Genomic DNA, 19,871 nt, shown 5'->3' with positions numbered 1-19,871 from the left:
TTGTTAAGATTCAATGAGTTATTGGTTCAAGATGGTGGAGTAGAAGGATGTGCGCTCATCTGCTCCTGCGAGAGCCGAGTGAACATACAGAAGCACCTAGAATGAACAGTACCCGGGACACGGGAAACACGCCATCAACACGTGCTGTGATGACGGTGCAGGAGGCCTCATCGGGGCCATCGCTGTGACGCCGTCCTTCGTTGAGTCAGCCCGAAGCGGGGACCACCACGTCCCCATGCTATCTCAGCAGCCATCATGAGATCAACTACATTTCAGAAATAAGATCAGTCTCTGGTTTTTCCACATTACATCAGGCTGTAAGGAGTCAGAGCAGGGGAGGGGAGTTCTTGATAATGGAGGCAGGAAGAGGGGTAACCAGGTTAAAGCAAGTTACAGCATATTCATCAGACCCTCCCAGGGCTCAGAGTGTTACACCACAGGCTTTAATACGAGTCGGAAAGAAGGAAGGAGAAGCTGCAAGACAGGAAACAGGATGCAACTAGGGAGATATAACACAAATCACTTTGTGCTCCTATCCCATCTCTACGTAAACAGCCTTATAACAGGATCTCTTTTGGAGGCTGGCTTATCAGTTGTATCAAAAAATCACAGCATTCATTTCAAATCAGTTCAATAGGCATGCGCTGAGCATCTTCTATAAGGCAGGCACTGTGCTAAGCTCTATGGATATAATCAAATCAAATAAGAGACTCTGTGCTGTGCTGAGTCACTCAGTCATGTCTGACTCTGCAACTCCTTGGACTGTGGCCCTCCAGGCTCCTCTGTCCATGGGATTCTCCAGGCAAGAATACTGGAGTGGGTTGCCATGCCCTCCTCCAGGGGATCTTCCCAACCCAGGGATCCAACCCAGGTTTCCTGCATTGCAGGCGGATTCTTTACCATCTGTGCCACCAGGGAAGCCCAAGAGACTTTACGCCAACATAAATGTATAATGTTAGTTCTGAGGATGAAACAAGGACACACAGGGTGTTTGGTGGAGCCATTCTCTCACAAGACGTGGTTACTCCCTCTGCCTGGAGTGCAGAGGTCCTACCTTTTACCACCCTCTTCAAGGAGCAGCTCAGAGGCCCTCTCCTGCAGGAAGCCTTCCCCCCAACATGCCTATCTAGGTGAGACACATCACATGCTCTGTTGCCGTCATCACGCACTGGATCAAACTGCTGGATTACAAATCTGTCCCCACTGCAGACTTCGTTCCTATATCTTTGTCTTTGAGCACAGCGCATGGCTCAGTGGGTAAAGAATCCACCTGCAACTCAGGAGACATAGGAGACCTGGGTTCGATCCCAGGGTTGGGAAGATCCCCTGGAGGAGGAAACAGCAACCAACTCCAGTATTCTTGCCTGAGAAATCCCATGGACAGAGGAGCCTGGCGGGCTGCCGACCAAAGGGTCACAAAGAGTCGGGCACGACTGAGCGACCAAGTGTAGCACACAGGGTCAGTGAATGTTTACTCACTTGGCCCATTAACTAAGTGGCAGATGAGCCTGGGAGGACAGGACACGAGAGCAATGAACCCTCAGGACAGAAGCTTCAGGAGAGCCTTGGGGTGGGAGCTTCCTTCTGAGAAGACCGCTGCCTCTATCGGCAGACAGACCTCCAGATGAGCTGCAGGGCTTTCCGCCTGACACCTCTGGCAGCCGGGAGAGTGACCCACCCTCAGCGAGTCCACCTTTCCGAGCAGTGCAGACACGCACACCTCCCGCTCCGTCCACACCCAGACCCTTCTCCTCATCCTTCGTGACCCATAACTAAGATGGAGAATGAGATCCAAAACTGCAGTGGTTGTGGGTTTCCGGAGTTTCTGATATTTTAATTGAAAAAAATCATTTATTCCATGTGATTGTACTTCACTCCAGATTTCTGTCCATCCCACCCAGTGTTTTATTATATGCTTCTCCCTGCCTTGGCTCTCCACAATGTGACTGACGTGAATAACTGAACATACATGAATTCACTCTTAAAAGCCAAGGTTTTGTCTATACTAGTATATACTCTCATAAAGGGAATTTTTTTTTTTTTAACTGGTGAAACAAGTGTCTTTTTACTTATTTGGCTGTGCCGGGTCTTAGTTGTGGCATGTGGGATGTAGCTCCCTGACCCGGGATCGAACCTCGGTCCCCTGCATCAGGAGCTCGAAGTCTTAGCCCCTGGACTACCAGGGCATTCCCGTAAATCTGCATAATATTCCAGCATGTGGATGCACCTTATTTCACTCACTGTTAGATTTTTCAACTTTTCGCTATTATAAATTTTGCTAAGATGAACACTTTTATACATAAAACTCTATTCACCATTCTGATTTAGTGAGAAGAGATTCCCAACCATGGCACCAGATCAGAGTATAAACACTTAGAAATTAAATACATGGTACCAAATGCTTAGGGAGCTAATTTTTGGAGGCTGACAATATATCTTTCAAAAGCTACAGGCGAAGTGGAGGGTCACAAGTCAGGGCTCGAAAGTGCTGGGTGTGTGTCTACCAGTATGACCAGGTACCTCACCACGAGGGTCCCAATCACACCTGCTCAGTGAGGCTGCGTGGGTGAAGCAAGCCTGCAGGAGAGCCATCCAAGGGAGTCCTTGAATAAAGTACGGACCCTTCGGTTACTGCTCTTCCCTCCAGGTTGCAGGGGTGGGTGTTTCTGGAAAGGTAGACCTGCTCTAGTCTCTAGGCTGTACCTCATCCTGAGATCCACAAGGGGACCTCCAGCTGACCCCCTGCCACCTCCTCAGCGTGCTGCTCAGTCACGTTCGGGTTAAAGCACCATGATATTCCTTCCTGAACCTGCTGTCACTGCCAACGTTCCCGTTTTCCGGAAATGGCACCACTGGCCACCCGAATGTTTCAGACAGAAACATGGAAGCCACAGCTCCCTGAATCAATCATCAAGCACTGCTGACCCCTCTCTCCTAGACAGACCTCAAATGCCTGCTCTTCACTCCATGCCCAATGCTGTCCTTCCGGTCCAGACAGGAGTCTCCCTATCCATACACTCCAACAGTAGCTTTCCTTCTATACACTCTCCCCACTCAATCCCCCACCGGCTGCTACCACAGGATCTGTTACCATGGAAACCACGTCACCACCCTGCCTCAGCTCCACCGCTGTTTTCCCACTGCCTGAGAAAGATGTCACATTGCCTAGAAGGTTGGCCTGTATCCCTCATGCCCGGCTCTCCACAGGGGCCAGTGGGCTCCATTCACACTTACCCACTGTGGGCTTCAAACTGGCTTCATACATCTGGGGTCTGGAATGTTCCCGCCACCCAGTCTCCTTAGTGAAGTGAAAGTCGCTCAGTTGTGTCTGACGCTTTGCGACCCCATGGACTATACAGTCCATGGAATTCTCCAAGCCAGAATACTAGAGTGGGTAGCTGTTCCCTTCTTCAGGGTATCTTTCCAACCCAGGGATCGAACCCAGGTCTCCTGCATTGCAGGCGGATTCTTTATCAGCTGAACCACAAGGGAAGCTCAAGAATACTGGAGTGGGTAGCCTATCCCTTCTCCAGTGGATCTTCCTGACCCAGGAATCGAACCAGGGTCTCCTGCATTGCAGGCAGATTCTTTACCAACTGAGCTATCGGTCTCCTTACAGTGTTGTTTAAACACCACTTGTCTTAGAAACCTTCCTTTAACTCTCTGGATGAGAAAAAACGTTCTTGTTATCTGCCCCTAAAGCAGCCGATGTGCAGCACTGGGGCTTCAGAACATTTGCTACACACATGGTATTTCCAATTATTGGCTGAATGGCTCATACTGCATGAGCGGGAGTTGAACAGAGCAAGCGCTAGGCTGAGTCTATTCACCAATGTGCGGCAGCACTTGGCACATGGAGACCCTAGGGCTTGACTGGCTCTCAATGAAAATCCATGTCTGTTGGGTGTGAAAGCCTCCACTGCAAACGAAAATTAAACTTGCAAATTAATGATATGAACGTGCACATTTGCACTGAACTTTGCCTGCTCTTGTTTTAGTTATTTTTGTTTAGCTAAACTTTACTTTCAAGACTTCTAACAGTCAGTGAACAAGTCTGTATTTCATTTTCCATTAAGTAGTATACTTTGGCAGGTTCACATTCAAGCCCTCCTGTTTCCAATATGTTCATACTAACCAAAAAATTTCTTAGAAGAAAAAAAAAAGATTTTATGGATACTATTAATTTTCAACGGTCAAAATCTGATTTTTTTCCCTTTGTTCAAATCAGTATATGACTTCCTGGTAGAAATATATTCTAATTTCTGCAGAAATATCAAAGAACTATGATAGTTGGCATTTAGTTCCAGAAATAAAACCAGCAGAGGGAGCGTAAGAATATAAAATCAGTTTACTAAATCCCCATGGGTTAGTAAATGCCATGTTTTGGCCTTCAGGCGTACGGCTATTAGCAGATTCCATCACTAACTCACATTTTTTTATATGACTTTCTGCACTGCGACAGAGAGTGATGGATGAATGGCTGTGACTCCGTACACATATTTGAAGAACTTATCTGCTTCTGAGTTTGAATCTGTACTGATTAGATCCCCAAGACCAGCCTTTAATGAATCTGGGCTCATCTTAAAGTCTTTGTTTGGGGGGTAAAGGAATGAGGTGATTAAGCTAATTCTCCATTCATAGACCCTTTGTCCACAATTGTGTCTGGCTGAGTTTGGGACCTCCCAAGGCCCAGATGGACTTACTACACAGGAAGAGCTTCACAATGCTCGAATCATCATGGACTCTCTCGGACACCCTGGTACTACCTATAAATCAATCAGCAGTGCTGTAGCCAGGCAGGAGACAGAGACTGGGTAGGTACTACTGTCTAGGAATAATGGTAAGTTAGCTATGTGATCTGGTTTCCCTGGTGGCTCAGCGGTAAAGAACCTGACTGCCAATACAGCAGGCATGGGTTTGATCCCTGGGTCGGGAAGACCCCCTGGAGAAGGAAATGGCAATGCACTCCAGTATTCTTGCCTGGGAAATCCTATGGACAGAGAAGCCTGGCAGGCTACCGTCCAGTCGGTTGAAAAGAGCCGGACACGACTTAGTGAGTAAACAACAACAAGAAATGTGACCTGCTAAATTTATTTGCCTTTGGGTTAGATAATGACCTTTCTGGGCCATGTCCTCTCTTCCTCTAAGATACTTCATGGTGAAATCACGTGAAAATATTTTGCCCTCTTTCAGAAAGATAAGATACAATATCAAGGTTCTCAGTTGTGTCCGACTCTTTGCGAATCCATGGACTATAGTCCGCCAGGCTCCTGTGCCCATGAGATTCTTCAGGCAAGAATACTGGAGTGGGTTGTCATTTCCTATTTCAGGGGACCTTCCTGACCCAAGGATCCAACCCACGTCTTTTACGTCTCTTGCATTGGCAGGCAGGTTCTTAATCACTGGAGCTACCCGGAAAGCCCATGGAACTAACTTGGAAGAAAGAAAAGTGAAAGTGAAGTTGCTCAGTTGTGTCTGACTCTTTGCAACTCCATGGACTGTAGCCTACCAGGCTCCTCCGTCCATTCGATTTTCCAGGCAAGGGTACTGGAGTGGGTTGCTATTTCCTTCTCCAGGGAATCTTCCCGACCCAGGGATCAAACCTGGGTCTCCCACATTGTAAGCAGACGCTTTTACTGTCTGAGCCACCAGGGAAGTCAACTTGGAAGACATGAAACAAACCCTCGGGCCACCCCCTGGCTCATCTCACAAACAGAGGCAGCTGCTTGCCCCTCTTCTGACCTGGACGCAGCAATACTGAACTCAGAGCCCTCAGATCAGTGCTCTGGACAACATCTAACTACTAAAGAGTCAGAAGTTTGGGCTGAAAGCCACCTTTGCCAAAACCAAGTCTGGGAACTCTCCAGTTCATCACCATACCTGCTGAGCTAACTGCCTAAAACTTTACCTTGGGTCCATCAACTCCCTGCTCTCCCATCATTGCGGCCACACTGCGAAGGAAAGTTTCCTACCAGCTTTTCCATCATATCACTCTCTACAGCCAGAGCAATCTTTTAACATCCAATCAGGTTATATGAAAATTCCAGAGTAGGCAAAAAACAAAGGAACGGTTTTCTTTGCATGGGGAATGGGGAGAGGCAAAATGAAGCTACCGCTTTGGGGTGAAGCTTCTGGGCTTATCAGAATGCTTTCAAGGTTTACCCATATTATTGCACATATCAACAATTTCTTCGTATTGTTGAGTAATAGTCCCCTGTATGGATATATTATGTTCTGTTTCTCCATTTATCAGTTGATGAACACATGAGTTGTTTCACTTTATGGACACTATGAATAATGTTATTTAAATTAGTATACAAAAAAAACATCCAACCAGGTTAACTTCTTCACTTAAAACCATTTCTCCCTGATGTCAGGATAATCCTCTCAGTGATCTGAACTGACTCTCATTTCCTTTCTGGCTTCCTTCTCCCCTCTCCCTCCCCCGACCATCCACACTTGGTGTTCCAGCCAAAGAGTTAGTAGGAGTTCCCAAGAGAACCAGGCTTTTGCAGATCCCCAGGCCTTGGGCTATGCTGGTTTGTTCTGCCTGCACTGTTCTCCTTCCTTCTCTTTCATGAACTCAACACTCACTCCTCCCTTAAGCTCTTAGATCCAAGCCACATCTCCCCTGGGGAGACTTCCCTGACCAACTCCCACTCCTGTGCCAGCGAGGTGCCCGCTCCATATTCAGGGACATGCGTGGTGTGGCTCCCCCAACTCTGCCCACCAGGCACTATAATCACTATTTAGCTTTAGCCTCACTCACTGGGTAGAGAGGAATTTGAGGACGATGACTATCCCTTTTTGTTCTGTGACTGGGAGTGGTGGCCAAGGTCAACCAGGGAGAGCCCAGGAGGTCCCAGCAGAATCCCCCAGTACAATCCCAAAGGAGAGGAGCGAGTGCCCTCAGAGGCTTCAAACGGAGACGGAATGTGTTTCAGAAGCCAAACGAGGGCAGTCGCAGCAGGAAGGAATGGCCACAATGTCAAACGCTACCGAGAGGTTAAGTAGGACAGAGTTTAAAGTGTGTCCACTGGATTCAGCAACCAGCAGGCCACTGGCCACCTCGGGGACAGCAGTGTAACTGGAGTGACAGTGACGAGCCAAACTGCAGGTGGCAGGAAAGCCAATGGGAGGGAAGAATGTGAAGCAGCGGGGAAAATGATAGTCTTTTAAGAATCCGTGACAACATGAAGGTACTATGCTAAGTGAAACAGACCAGTCACAAAACAACCAATACTGTAGGCTTCCCCTCATGTGCGGTGCCTAGAGTCACTAAATGCAGACAGACAGACAGCAGAATGGTGGTTGCCAGGGCCTGGGGGGAGGGGCTGGGGCAGGGAGTGAGTTGGCGTCTCAAGGGCACAGTTTCTGTTTTACGAGATAAAGAATGTTCTGGGTGGTGGTGGTTGCGCAACAGTGTGAAGGTACTTACTGTCACCGGACTGCACACTTAAAAATGGTCAAAGTGGGGACTTCCCAGTGATTCCCCTGGTCGGGGAACTGCGTGCTGCATGGCACAACCCCTCCCCACCCCCCCAAAAAAGGTAAAAAAAAATGTTAATGGTCAAAATGGTCAATTTTAGGTTGTGCACATTTCACTGCAACTTAAAAAAATAAAAAAGCAGCACTGCTGTTAAGATGAAATCAGAGGGGTTTTGTTAGTTTTTTTTTTCCTCAGAAGCAAAAAAAAGTTTTGATGTTAGTAACTTGCAAAGAGTTGGTCAAAAGGGAGACTGAAGGATTAACCTGCAGTGTGGAGACCCTGAGAAAGAAGAGCCTGGGGCCAAGGACAGCACAAGGCAGGAGGGCAAGAGATGAGGAGGCAGAGGAGGAGAAGTTGGCTTACTGTGGAGGGAAGATGGGATGGTCAAGAACCAAACATTTTAAGAAAGCTTCTGATAACCTTCGTTTTTCTTTGAGCGAGGTCTGGGGAGAGTGGGGAAGGTCTGAAAAAGCTGCCGAGGGAATGAGAGGAGGGGTGTCCCGCGTACGGAGCCGGGTTCTGTGAGGCGGCTCCTGGGTCTGGGCTGGAGGGATGGCTCTGGTGACGGTCGGCAGAGGCTCAGGCCGTGACCCCCGGCAGACCCCGCAGCTGACTGCATGAGGAGACGAGTGCACGAGGAGACAGGTGCAGTCTGAATCCCAGGTGAAATTTACCAAGGAGGGGAGACAAGGAGCCCCAAACTGAGAATGCTGGGGAATGCACAGCTGAAGCAAGGGGGACAGAAGGAAAGATGGGCCCAAGGACCCTGGGGAATGAGGGGTCCAAAGCAGGACTCCTCCACCAGGACAAGAGCAGGTGCAGGTGGAGAAAGGGCTTAGGGAAGCCACAGATTAGGAGACCGAGGTCAGCGGGGAAACAGTCCCAACATGGGGCAGTTTCAGATCCCTGTCAGGTCAGAGTAAAGGTGGCTAAAAAGAGAAATCCAATCAGAAGAGACCTGGGTTCTACCCACAGGGGAGGTTTCTGTGTGTTCTTCCTCCCTAAGGTACAGATAATTAAGATGATCTTTGATGAATCTTTCCCCTAGATTTAATCTTCTCTTTACAGCATTCCTCTTTTTCCCTTCAGGAAATCCCTTAAGATCTAGGTACTATCCCATTTTACATCCTCATTCACCTACTTTTGTTTTTATAGACATCTAGACTCATATTAACTCTGTTCTACACTGAACAGTTGGCTGGTAAACGGCAGAAGACACAAAAGCTTGTTAAGAACTACGGACAGGCAATGATTCATTTTCCAGGGTCAACATCACATGTTAAAAACACGAGTAAAAAATTAATCATCATTGTTTACCCAAGTCTTTCACAGGCTAAGTGTGGGTATAGTTTATCACCCTGCTTAAATGACCTTGAGCAGGCCAGTAACATAAAGGGGGTCTTGAAAAGAGCTCCAGAGTAAGGAAAATTAAAGAGGAACCTGTTCCTTTTTTATGTAGGCTAGCTACCAGTGAGAAATCTATTTTTCATTTCACTTGTCTTTGAAGTAGAAGTCTGTCCCACCCACCATCTTCTTGCTCCAAGGAGGGCAAGGACAGACCGAGCTGTCTTTCCAGGGTTCGTGCAGTTGCCTCACAGCCTCAAACAACGTCTCATTTAATATCTGCCCACCACGGCTTTCTCCAGCATAACATGACAAAGAACCAGATCACCACTGCTTCTGAAACAGACTGTTTGCTCTTTTGTTTGAACTGATGGAGAACATTTCTGACCCTCCATCTTACTGAATCATGCTGCAATCAATTACATCTATCCCGTGTTACCATCACACAGGCCCAGAGTGTACCTCGTCACTTTCACAGCACATCATGTGAATATCAGAACACACGGCAGGGGACAGTCGGTGTGAGAGCAGCACTTGGAGGGTCCGCTTTCAGTCCCACCTGTGTGTCCTCTGAATGTTGTGACCAGGGTGCAGTTTTCTTGCTCCAGTTTGAGGATGGTTACTTGGCCTGACTGGTCACCAATGAACACGTGCCGGGTTTCAACATCAAATCTATCATGTAAGCATTAAGGATTGTTTCTCAGAAGTGAGTGGATGGGTTGACTGCCCCCCACCTTCCCACCAAAAAAAAGCATAAATGTAAAAGAAAGGTGAAAATCTCACACGAGGAGAACCTGGATATAATGCTGAAAGACACAAAAAGTGGAAGTAACTAAGTAGAAGACATGCTGTATTACTGAACAGTGGGACTCAACATGATAAAGATGAGAATTCTGACAACATGAATTTATAAATCTAATATAATCCCTGCAAAAATTAATTTTTCCCCTTAGAATTGGATATATTCATTCTAAAGTTCACATAGAAAAATAAGCAAGCAAGAAGAGCCAAGAATACTCTGAAAATAAGAGTAATGTGGTATTGTGACTGGGGGAGGTTAGCCCTACTAGATGTTAAAACATGTTGTAAAGTCTCTTTAACTGAGTGTGCTACTTAAATAGACAGACCACAGGAACAGAATAGAAAGTCTAGAAATAAGCCCCAAAGCATGTAGAAATTTAGTACATATCTGATAAAAAGCTGGCTTTTCAAATGAACAAGGAAAAGATGAGTGAAAAATAAAGCTGGCACACACTGAGTAGTCATTTGGAAAAATAGAACAGTATCTGTATTTCTTTATATGCCAGGATGAACTTCAAACTAATGAGGCATCTAAATAAAAAAAATGAAAAATATAAGTTCTAGATGGGAGAGTTTCCTTCTAACCTTGGAGTGGGGAAAGCTATGATTCAAAAACACAAACAACAAGCAAATACCATAAACAAGGCACAAGACAAACTGGAAAAAATATCTGCAACTGATGTCACAGAAGGTCCAAATCTCTAATATAAAAAGAGCAATTAGGAAGACGACTACAAACCTAGTTTTTAAAAAATTGGGCAAGATACATGAATGGATAGCTAAGAAATGAAAATGGTACTTTGCAGGAAAAAAAACCCAAAAACGAACAGGCCTGACTGGTATCCTCTGAAAGGCTGCTATTTCAAGATTGGCATGGCGTCTGGGAACTTGGATTTTGGGAGCGTTCCCACCACTTTAATAGACAATAGTGGCTGACTGTGCCTTAACTGTGTAAACAATATAATTTGTGCCAAACACCTGCTTTCCTTCTGGGAGCCTGGAATGCTGGTCCATGTAGGAAGAGGCTGCCTATGTGACTGGTCTCCAGTAACAACCCAAAGCCATCCCTGGTTGGGAATGCCCAGGAATGCTACTTGAACAGATCTGCCCCAGAGATGCAGTGGTCAAAATAAGGAATGATATCCCATAACGCAGTAAGAGCTAAAGTTTGGAAACAATCCAAAAGTTCATCAAAAGAGGACTTAGAAAATATGATGCGTGCCTGGTCGCTTCAGTCATGTCCCACTCTTTGCGACCCCATAGACTACAGAGCCTTCCAGGCTCCTCTGTCCGTGGGATTCTCTAGGCAAGAGTACTGGAGAGGGTTGCCATGCCCTCCTCCAGAGGATCCTCCTGACCCAAGGATCGACCCTGAGTCTCTTATGTCTCTTGCACTGGCAAGCAGGTTCTTTACCACTAGTGGCCACCTGGGAAACCCATTAACTACGATACATCTGGCCAAAAGAACCCTACACAGCTAGGAAACTTGACATGGAAAAATTTCCAGGGTATTTTATTAAGTGGGGAAATAAAGCCGAGGTATGTGAGAGTTTACATGCTACCCTACCTTTGTATAAGAGCAAAAGGGAAATATAAGAGAGAAAGTGTGTGTGTGTGTGTGTGTGCGCGTGCGTGCTTATATTTACGAAAGGAAACACTGGAAAGATAAATTAAGATTGATCAAAATGGCCGTCAGGACGTTCCAGGTGGTTCAGTGGTTAAGACTCTGGGCTCCGAAACAGGGGGCCCAGGTCCGATCCGTGGTCAGGGAACTAGTCCTGCCTGCCACAACTAATGATTCTGAGTGCCACAACTAAGACCTGGCACACCCAAACTAAAAAAAAAAAAAAAAATTTTAATTAAAAAAATTAACGAAAAACATTTTTAAGTGTAAAAATTTTTAAAAATTTAAATGGCTGCCTACGGAGAGGGGAGAAAAAGGCTGAGCAGATGAGGGTGGTAGTAAGAATTTTCTCACATCAGGTCATTTCCATGATGGAATCTTGTAATTATTTTACATATGAAAAATATTTATAATTTAAAAAAAAATCCCCCAAATTGACAACAAAGAAAAATGAATACAGCTACTATCAACTTCCTGATATAACCACAGAGCTAACATAATTATTTCAAGTCACTTTAAAACACAGTATTTTAACTGTATATTCTTGGTAGAATATATCCTCAGGACAAAGAAAACAACAAAAAAACCTAAAATTTCATTCAGTGGTCCTGTTATTATAATACTGTATCATTATTTTGAAACAAATATCCCATGCTAGTGCTCAGTCACTAAATCATGTCCAACTTTTTCAACCCCATGACAGTAGCCCACCAGGCTCCTCTGTCCATGGGGTTCTCCAGGCAAGACTACTGGAGTGGGTTGACATTTCCTTCTCCAGGGGTCTTCCCAACCCAGGGATCAAACTCAAGTCTCCTGCACCGGCAGGTGGATTCTTTGCCACTGAGCCACCAGGGAAGCCCTAAATATACCATGGGAAAAGCAAAATAAGGAATTATGCTGATGCTTAGGAACCAAGGTTTTCAGCCCAAGATAAAAGAATCAAGTACAAAAATGAAATAAAAACTCTATAAGGTGAAATCTGAATTAGAAATATTATATGAACTGATGATTTGTTTTCTTTTTTAAAAAATACATATACACTTATTTCCTAGCTATATCTGAGTACTGTTCCTCACTAAGAGAAACGGCTGATTCCAGGACTGGAACGGGAAAATACCAGATGAGCTTAAAACATGTTGCGTCAAGAAACAAAAATGCTGGAGTAGGAAATGGCAACCCACTCCAGGATTGTTGCCTGGAAAAGTCTATGGACAGAGGAGCCTGGCAGGCTACAGCTCATGGGGTCACAAAGAGTTGACACAACGGAGCAGCTGAGCACAAACAAGGGCCCACCTTAATCCAGACTGATCTCATCTCAAAATCCACAACCACACATACAAAGACTGTTTTTCCAAATCAGGTCCTCTTTGTAGGTTCTGGGTTACAACTTGGGCATATCTTTGGGGCCGCTATTAAACCTGCTGCGGTCTGGTAAGAAAAAAACAAAACAAAAATGCTACCAAAGGCGAGTGGGGTTCTATCAAAAAGACACAGGAGCCAAAATGATGTGGCTCTTACTGGCCAAAGATGGGACAACATGAGCATCGGGAAAAAAAAAATAATAAGGGGAGCAAATTTCCTGGTGATCCAGTGGTTAGGACTCCACACTTTCACTGCCAAGGACCCAGGTTTGATCCCTAGTCAGGGAAGTAGGATCTCACAAGCCGGTCGGCACAGCCAAGAAAAGAAAATAAATTTTTAAAAAATTTTTAAAAAGAAAGTGGGAAAAGAGGAGCAGTTTACTGAAATATACTGAATATATCATTAAAAACCAAACCAAGAGTTTATAATAATGCTCAAAAAACAAATCTCTACTGAAGGTAACTAGGGCATTAAATGTCTGCTCTAAAAAATGAGCAATTAAAGAGAAATAATTAAGAACTTATGTTGCTTTTCCTGTACTAATTGTATTTCAGGATAACCAAACAGCTGCAGTCAATGAGGGAAAGTTCTACTTTATAGAAGAAATCCAACTAATAAATGTAGGAAAAAAATGAAAGGATTACAAAATCACCCTTTTGCAATCCTAATGAAAGGACTGGATTTGGGAAAAGGAAAGCAGTGGATGAGCCCATAAAGGACAGGCTGATGGGGAAGACCGCCCTGCAGGGACCCCGCTGTCACCACCAGAACCAGCGATCCATCTTGCTCTCACTGGAAGGGTGATGACCCGACATGCTGTGTGTCCTGATGAGGAGCAGAATGAACCACACAGCACAAATACCACGTGTTCTGCCCCAAGGCTGAATCTGAACTGAATCAAGATATCAGAGGCCACTTTCAGCTTACAGAAAAACTAGGGGAAAAGGTAGGAAGAAGAACAAGTTATATGACATTACGAGGAAGCAGAGGTCACTTGAGAACGTGAGACTCTAAAGGAGAACCGACTCAGTCCCCTCAACAAAGGTATAGTGGCAATAAAAAAAAATCTGAAAGGAAGACTGGGAAATTCAGGAGATGCAGCAACCACATCCAACGTGTGGACCTTGTCTGGACTTGATTTCAAACAGATCCACTGCAAAAAGCCACTTCTGAAACAATACATTAAATTTGAAAATGTATCAATTATTCAGAATTATCAAGGAGTGACTGTAAACTTTAGGAGTGATGACAGCACTGTGGTTATGGGAAAAGATTCATATTTCTGAGAGGTGCATAATGAAGTGTGTAAGGATAAGAAGACATAAGGTCTGGAATTTGCTTTAAACGACTGCAGTGAAAAGACAGACAGGTAGGGACAGAAGACCCACAGTGCATGGGAGCAGTAAGTACATGAGTGTTCACTACACTATCTTCTTCAATTTGATACGAGGTTTAAAATTTTCATATTAAGATATTTTTTTAAGCAAAGGAGAACAAGGTAGAACAAATTCTCCTGGTCTCAAGAATAGGGAGAAAAGTTATCAGATATACATAACAATATTAGGATTTACAAAGAATAAGATCACCTTAAATTTAATTATCTTGATTAATTATAAGAACACAGATGAAAAAACAGATGCAAGTCTTCACAACGTCGGGGAAATAACACACACACACACACACACACACACATACATGGATGCAACACAAGCTATTTGGAAGAGAGCTAAAATAAAACTATAGTAAAACCTCAAAGCCAGAGTGACTGGAATTTAGTATGACATGAGGAAATATGAAAATCAAGATACTCTTAATAGCTTTTCAGTACACTTTCCCCAAACAGGAATAAACAGAAGAGGGTGGTATCTTGGAAATATCTCCAACATGGAGAAATTCTTAAGATGCAGAGTGCCTAAATTATTTTTCTGGAAGCATGACCAGATGTGACCAAAACTTGGTCCAATGACAGAATGAAGGATGAGGCTAGATAAATATAAAGACCAGCAACAGAGGTAGGGGAGGAAAACAGTTCTATTTCCTACGTCAACCTGCCGTGGGACCTTGGGGAAACAGCTCCATTCTGCTGTATCTAGTTAGGCCCAGGGCTAGCTCAAAGATTTAAAAACCCAAGTTCTAATCCTGGTTCTGCCAGGTTAACAGTCACGTGACCTCAAGAAAGTCTCTTAACCTGTTGAGCCTCTCCGATGCATTCTACTCTGAAAATTGAGAATTAGGTCTTTATGTTTTGCTAGGGAACAAAGTAACGTTATATAGAGGCACTAGGTAAACACTCAGGGGCTGCAAATATAAGGTATTTTCTTCTTTTTCCTCTCCTTCGCTTCCTTATTGTTACTATCGTTGTTGCTGGTGGTAATATGATAGTCTGGCTTCCCAGGTGGTGCTAATGGTAAAGAAGCCACCTGCCAATGCAGGAGACCCAGGAGATTCGATCCCTGGGTCAGGAAGACCCCCTGGAGGGGGCAATGGCAACCCACCCCAGTATTCTTGCTTGGAAAATGCATGGAGAAGCCTGGTGGGCTCTTGTCTAGGGGGCTGCAAAGGGCTGGATACGACTGAACACACACATGCAATACGGTAGTTCACTTAATATTTGAAGCGTCAGATCTGCAGCCAAAGCAACAAAGATTTTGAGGTGATTTCAAACCTGATAATTCAATTTGTGAACTGGTCAGTCGTCTTGTCATCCTTTGTTTCTCTACTTGAATTTTGGTTACTTTCTTTGCATATTTACTTTGCAAAGAGGCCTGAAAGAAGAGGAGAAAGGCTCTATTCCCTCTGACTTATTCTATCACTTGTTGGCTTGTTTGAATGACTGCTTGAGATGCAGATGGGAGAGAATGAATTTATATGTAGAAGATTTTTATCTACATCACCAGCGTCCACTATGAAGAGAAATGGGGGTCATAATATTATTCTGAACATTTTAAGTTATTTCAACAGATCTTCTTTTCATTATCACTAACCACCACCCCCCCCACCTGCAAAAAAAAACCCTGTATAGAAGACGGCAGAAAGACGAGGGGGGTGAGGTCGTGGAGGAGGGGTGTCCCATGAAACAAATGGGTTTAAAAACTGGATTTTAAGTGAACCCCAATGCTGTATGGGTTGCTTATTAGCACTCTACGCACCAGGCGGCTCCCAGGAAAAGCCCTGCAGCCTGGGAAAGTCACAGGGTTCCTGGCTGCGACTCTGGCAAATTCAGCGTCGTTATGCATCAGGGCATGGCACTGGGAAAGTACCAGGCAGATACACGCTCCCAGGAGCTAGGGCTGGCACTGTGACTCCAGAACTGGAGCTAGGGAGGTGGAGGGAGTTTTCTGGAAGGGCATCTCTGCAGTATTGCAGCTCCCTTCCAAGGTTTGACTGGATGGTCATTTGCACGGGGGAAGGAAGCCTGAGGCTTTCACTACACATCAAAGCTTCTGTTAGCCAATCACGTGATTTTTTTTTCCTGCTTGGTAAACCACATGGTGTGGCCAAAGGAAACAGCTGAAAAATGAAGATGACCTTTGGAGATGCCTAAACAGATGAGTCAAAGACTATAATAAGAGTCAGGACAAGTTTAATTCTGTGTATTTATGGGGTTCCCCCCCCCCCCCCCCGTTTTCAGATTGTTTTAAAAATAAACTTCTTAAGGGCAAGATCTGTTTTTCTTTCTATGCTCCCCAGCTTGGTTAGGTGATACAGAAGATACATCACTAGGCTTGGCTAGTGATAGAGAAGCCAGAATGTTAAGAACAAATTATATTGATGCCATTGGTTCTTTTCTCAAAGGGGTAATGCAGTTTAACTGCTGGGAAAACCCAGCAGTCCACAGCAGAAGACCTGGGTTGTGGTGGTGATTTTCCTTCATACCAGCTAGGGGGCTGCAGAGAGAGGCATGGGATCCACTCTGGGCTGTAGCTGCTCATCTGTAAATGAGAAATTGGACGGATGATCTCTCAGGGAGATCTAATCTAAGCACTACAAGAAATCATTAATCTACTGGCAGGAGAGATCATGTACTTCAATTCAAGCATTATGCTTGTCTGAACTGGCTTTTTAGTAAGTAAAGCATGGAGTTTCTTTTATCAGCCACCCTCTCAAAGATAAGTTGATCTCGATTTCCATTCCTCCTCACCCTTGCTTCTGGTCTTCTTGGTAACTTGCCATTTTTAAAACTTTCCATATGGCCACTCTCGGTTTCTTCCTCTTGCCCTTCCAGTAGGAAAATAAGAGTGACATTATCCTAAACACACACACACACACAAATACAACAACTGCCACATGTCTGCAAGGAAACAGCAAGGTACTCTGCCAGATGGTTGCAAGTTACTGAACAGGCATTTTATAAATATGAGATGAAAATCTGAAAGCAAGTCTTATTCTTTCATCCTGTTTCTGCAGACAAGTAATCTGTTTCTAACTATTTCCTCATTTGTCAGAAGGTGGAGAGATTCTATGCTTTTGAAAGAAGAAACTCAGGGCCCCTTCCTTCTTACAATGGTAGCATCACCCATCCAGGTCTCACACTTGTCAGGCCCATGTTCACTTGTCAGGCCCAAGTGCCCGGAGCGCTGGATGTGAGGATCACCCATCATTAGCAGGTACGCGCAGTGAGCACACGGACCCTGGAAGCTTGGGAGATAAGAGTTAGTATCATTCTACACATTCTGGAAAAATCTGGCACCTGGAACAAAGACTTGTACATAGCATTACCGTGTTCAGCCTACGCTGGTCCCAGCATGGTAGCTTCTCAATAAATATCCTTAAAATGAATAGGGATCCTGTGGTTCTTCTGCCAGGCACCAAAATGCGAGGGTTCTCAACCTTAATACCTATGTGTAAATTATTTCTGTACAAAAATAAAAGACTGCAATTCAGTGACAGCATTATCTTCGTGTTCCATAATCTTTCTGACAGCTGAGGCTCACAAATCTGGGCTGTGTGCTGTGTAGACGTCAGACTCTGCTCACGGCAGACCCACAACCTGCTCAGCAGGGACTGTCATTTCAGGCGAAATTGATTTACTCCGCCTACATGAGGACCCCTGACAATTTACGTGTTAGGACAGTTTATAAGCATCTTAATCAGAAGAGCAGCTCAGCAAATAAAACACGAAACCTTCAAAGTGCACATACCCAGAATGCTCATGAAAGAAAGAAGTCAACAGCTAAGTTCCCACCAAGGGATTCTGTCCAGCAAAGGATACTGCAGGCCTGAGGCCACAGCACTGGTGCGGTAACCTCCCAGACGCTGCCCACTCTCGGAGCAGTGCCAGGCAAACTGCTTGTCCTGTCCCGTGCTCAGCACCCACTCCAGCTCCAGGACAAACTGGATCATCGTCACTCGGCTCTGATGCGCTGAAAACCAAGAGACAAGAAAACAATCCATCAAGCATTCTAAATGAGGCATGGTCCACAGAGGTTCAAGGTTGTCTCCTCCCCTACCCCAGCGTAAGCTAAACAGTAGATCATCATGGCAAACGCAAGCTGGAATGGTGGTTCTCATCAGGGGTACAGCCATGTCCCCGGAGAAGACCACATCCGAGTCCCTATAAGAAAATGTTCCCAATAACCCAAGGGTCAAGGGCCACCTCTTTTAGACTTGTTAGAACTGCTGGTCTAGAGAAAGCCAGATCACTGTGACTGCAAAACATGTTAGGAACGATGCTCTCTATAAGTTACTGGGTCAGTTTATTTAAGCTTAAGAAAAAAAGCAAAGAGCATTACTGTCCTCCTTTTGATGAAGGCTGGCTTTGAAACCCACAACAAAGTTCTAGATGAATTTTCCATGACAAATCAAATGCTTGGAGCTTGGAAAGGACGGCAGAATTATTCTCAAGGGCCACATAAAAAAAAAAAGAATGAAATATCCCCTACATCAAAGTATACACAATGAGATAATGGGAGCATATTTCCCAGGGTCGCTCAGGAATAAGGGCGCCACCATCACAGAAGTATTGCATCACACAGTTTCAGAGTTAGAAGACACCATTCACGTCCTCGACCCCCCTCCCTGCTTTGCATGTGGGCAAACTGAGGCAGGATCAAGTCGAGGAGTTTGGTCAAGGTCTCATGGCTTCTCAAGTACCAAATAAAATCAGTAAAATATTTTCTTTCTTCTTCTTATACAATTCCAGGGGGAGAGGTATGGGGGTGTCCACGGCCACTGAACAGAGCTGACCAGATTTATAAACAAAGATTGAAGTCTCAGAACGTGGACCTTACCAGGCTACCTGGGCCCAGGAGGTGGCAGCCTGGTGGGTGAGAGGAGACATCCTGAGTGTGACGAGGTGACAGAGAAGACATCAGCTTCCCATTTTCATCATGAAAATAGGACGAGACATGGATGGATCAATGCAGCTCTATCGGCAGTACCAATATCACTGCCAATTTCTGAACGTCTAACAAGTGCCAAGGACTGAAAGATATTCTCTCACTTAGTCACTGTAATGACTCTGCAAAGCTGGGGGGCCTCCTTCTTCTACACACACAACCTGGCCTTGGCAAGATCACCCTTCTAAACTGGTGACCAAACAGTACGGCCAGAACCACAGTGAATCCCTCTGGGACAGACGTTTCACCAAATGCCTGATGTTTAAAAATCTGACATCTGAAGCTGGAGAGTCTAAAGGGATTTAGAAGGGGCATAGAAGCAATAATACTGTAACTTCTCTACACAGTACCTGTCTTTCAGAGAATTGGCCACCATCAAGATCAAAACATTGTCTTAAACTCAAGGATGGGACTTCCTAGAGAAACTCCTGTCATGTCTATGTCATCAAATGCCCAATTTAAGTTCCACCAATGGTGGAATAAAAGCGGACTCTCTAATGATTCACTTTCAAGTCTACTTCAGGCAGAACGTGGCCCTCAGTGCCTTGCTCCCTTTTTTCAAGAAGGCGCCGTTGATCCTCTTCCTGTTACTTTCTAAGTCCAAGGGGATGACAGTAGGAAGATGAGGGGGTTTACAGCCCTCCAAGCTACCATGCTATGTCTGAGGAAGAGACAGAGACTCAAAAATCTTATGTGACTTGCTCAAAGCTACACAATCTATGAGTGACAAGGATAGAATTAAAACCCTAGTCTCTCTGCCAAAGTTGGTTCTCTTTCTCTGTCAGGCTGCCTATGACTACTGAAAATACAAAAACCAACAAAAAACAAACCCTAAAACTCAAAGCACATACTCTTTCTAAGATGACAGAATTCTCTTATTCAAAAAGAAACCATTTGAAGATACATACGTAGC

General features: G+C 44.9%; 1 protein-coding gene across 7 annotated transcripts in view; it reads right to left on the bottom strand.

The window, feature by feature from the left end:
* WDFY2 (WD repeat and FYVE domain containing 2) overlaps window positions 1-19,871 on the bottom strand; it is a 183,160-nt gene that overhangs the window by 33,631 nt on the left and 129,658 nt on the right. For all 7 annotated transcript variants that reach the window (XR_008700923.1, XM_055542220.1, XM_055542219.1 and 4 more), the window contains 2 exons: window positions 17,833-17,983; window positions 9,393-9,505 (listed from right to left, as the gene is read on the bottom strand). Coding sequence is in view for 6 of the 7 variants with exons in the window: in XM_055542220.1 (XP_055398195.1) it covers window positions 9,393-9,505; window positions 17,833-17,983 (264 nt within the window). In the remaining variant the exon portion in view is untranslated. The remainder of the gene's footprint in view (window positions 1-9,392; window positions 9,506-17,832; window positions 17,984-19,871) is intronic.

The sequence above is a fragment of the Bubalus kerabau genome, chromosome 12 (genome assembly GCF_029407905.1).
Source record: "Bubalus kerabau isolate K-KA32 ecotype Philippines breed swamp buffalo chromosome 12, PCC_UOA_SB_1v2, whole genome shotgun sequence".
Classification (NCBI taxonomy): Eukaryota; Metazoa; Chordata; class Mammalia; order Artiodactyla; family Bovidae; genus Bubalus; species Bubalus kerabau.
Note: the sequence above shows the minus strand (reverse complement) of the source record. Positions and strands in the feature narration are given on the sequence as shown.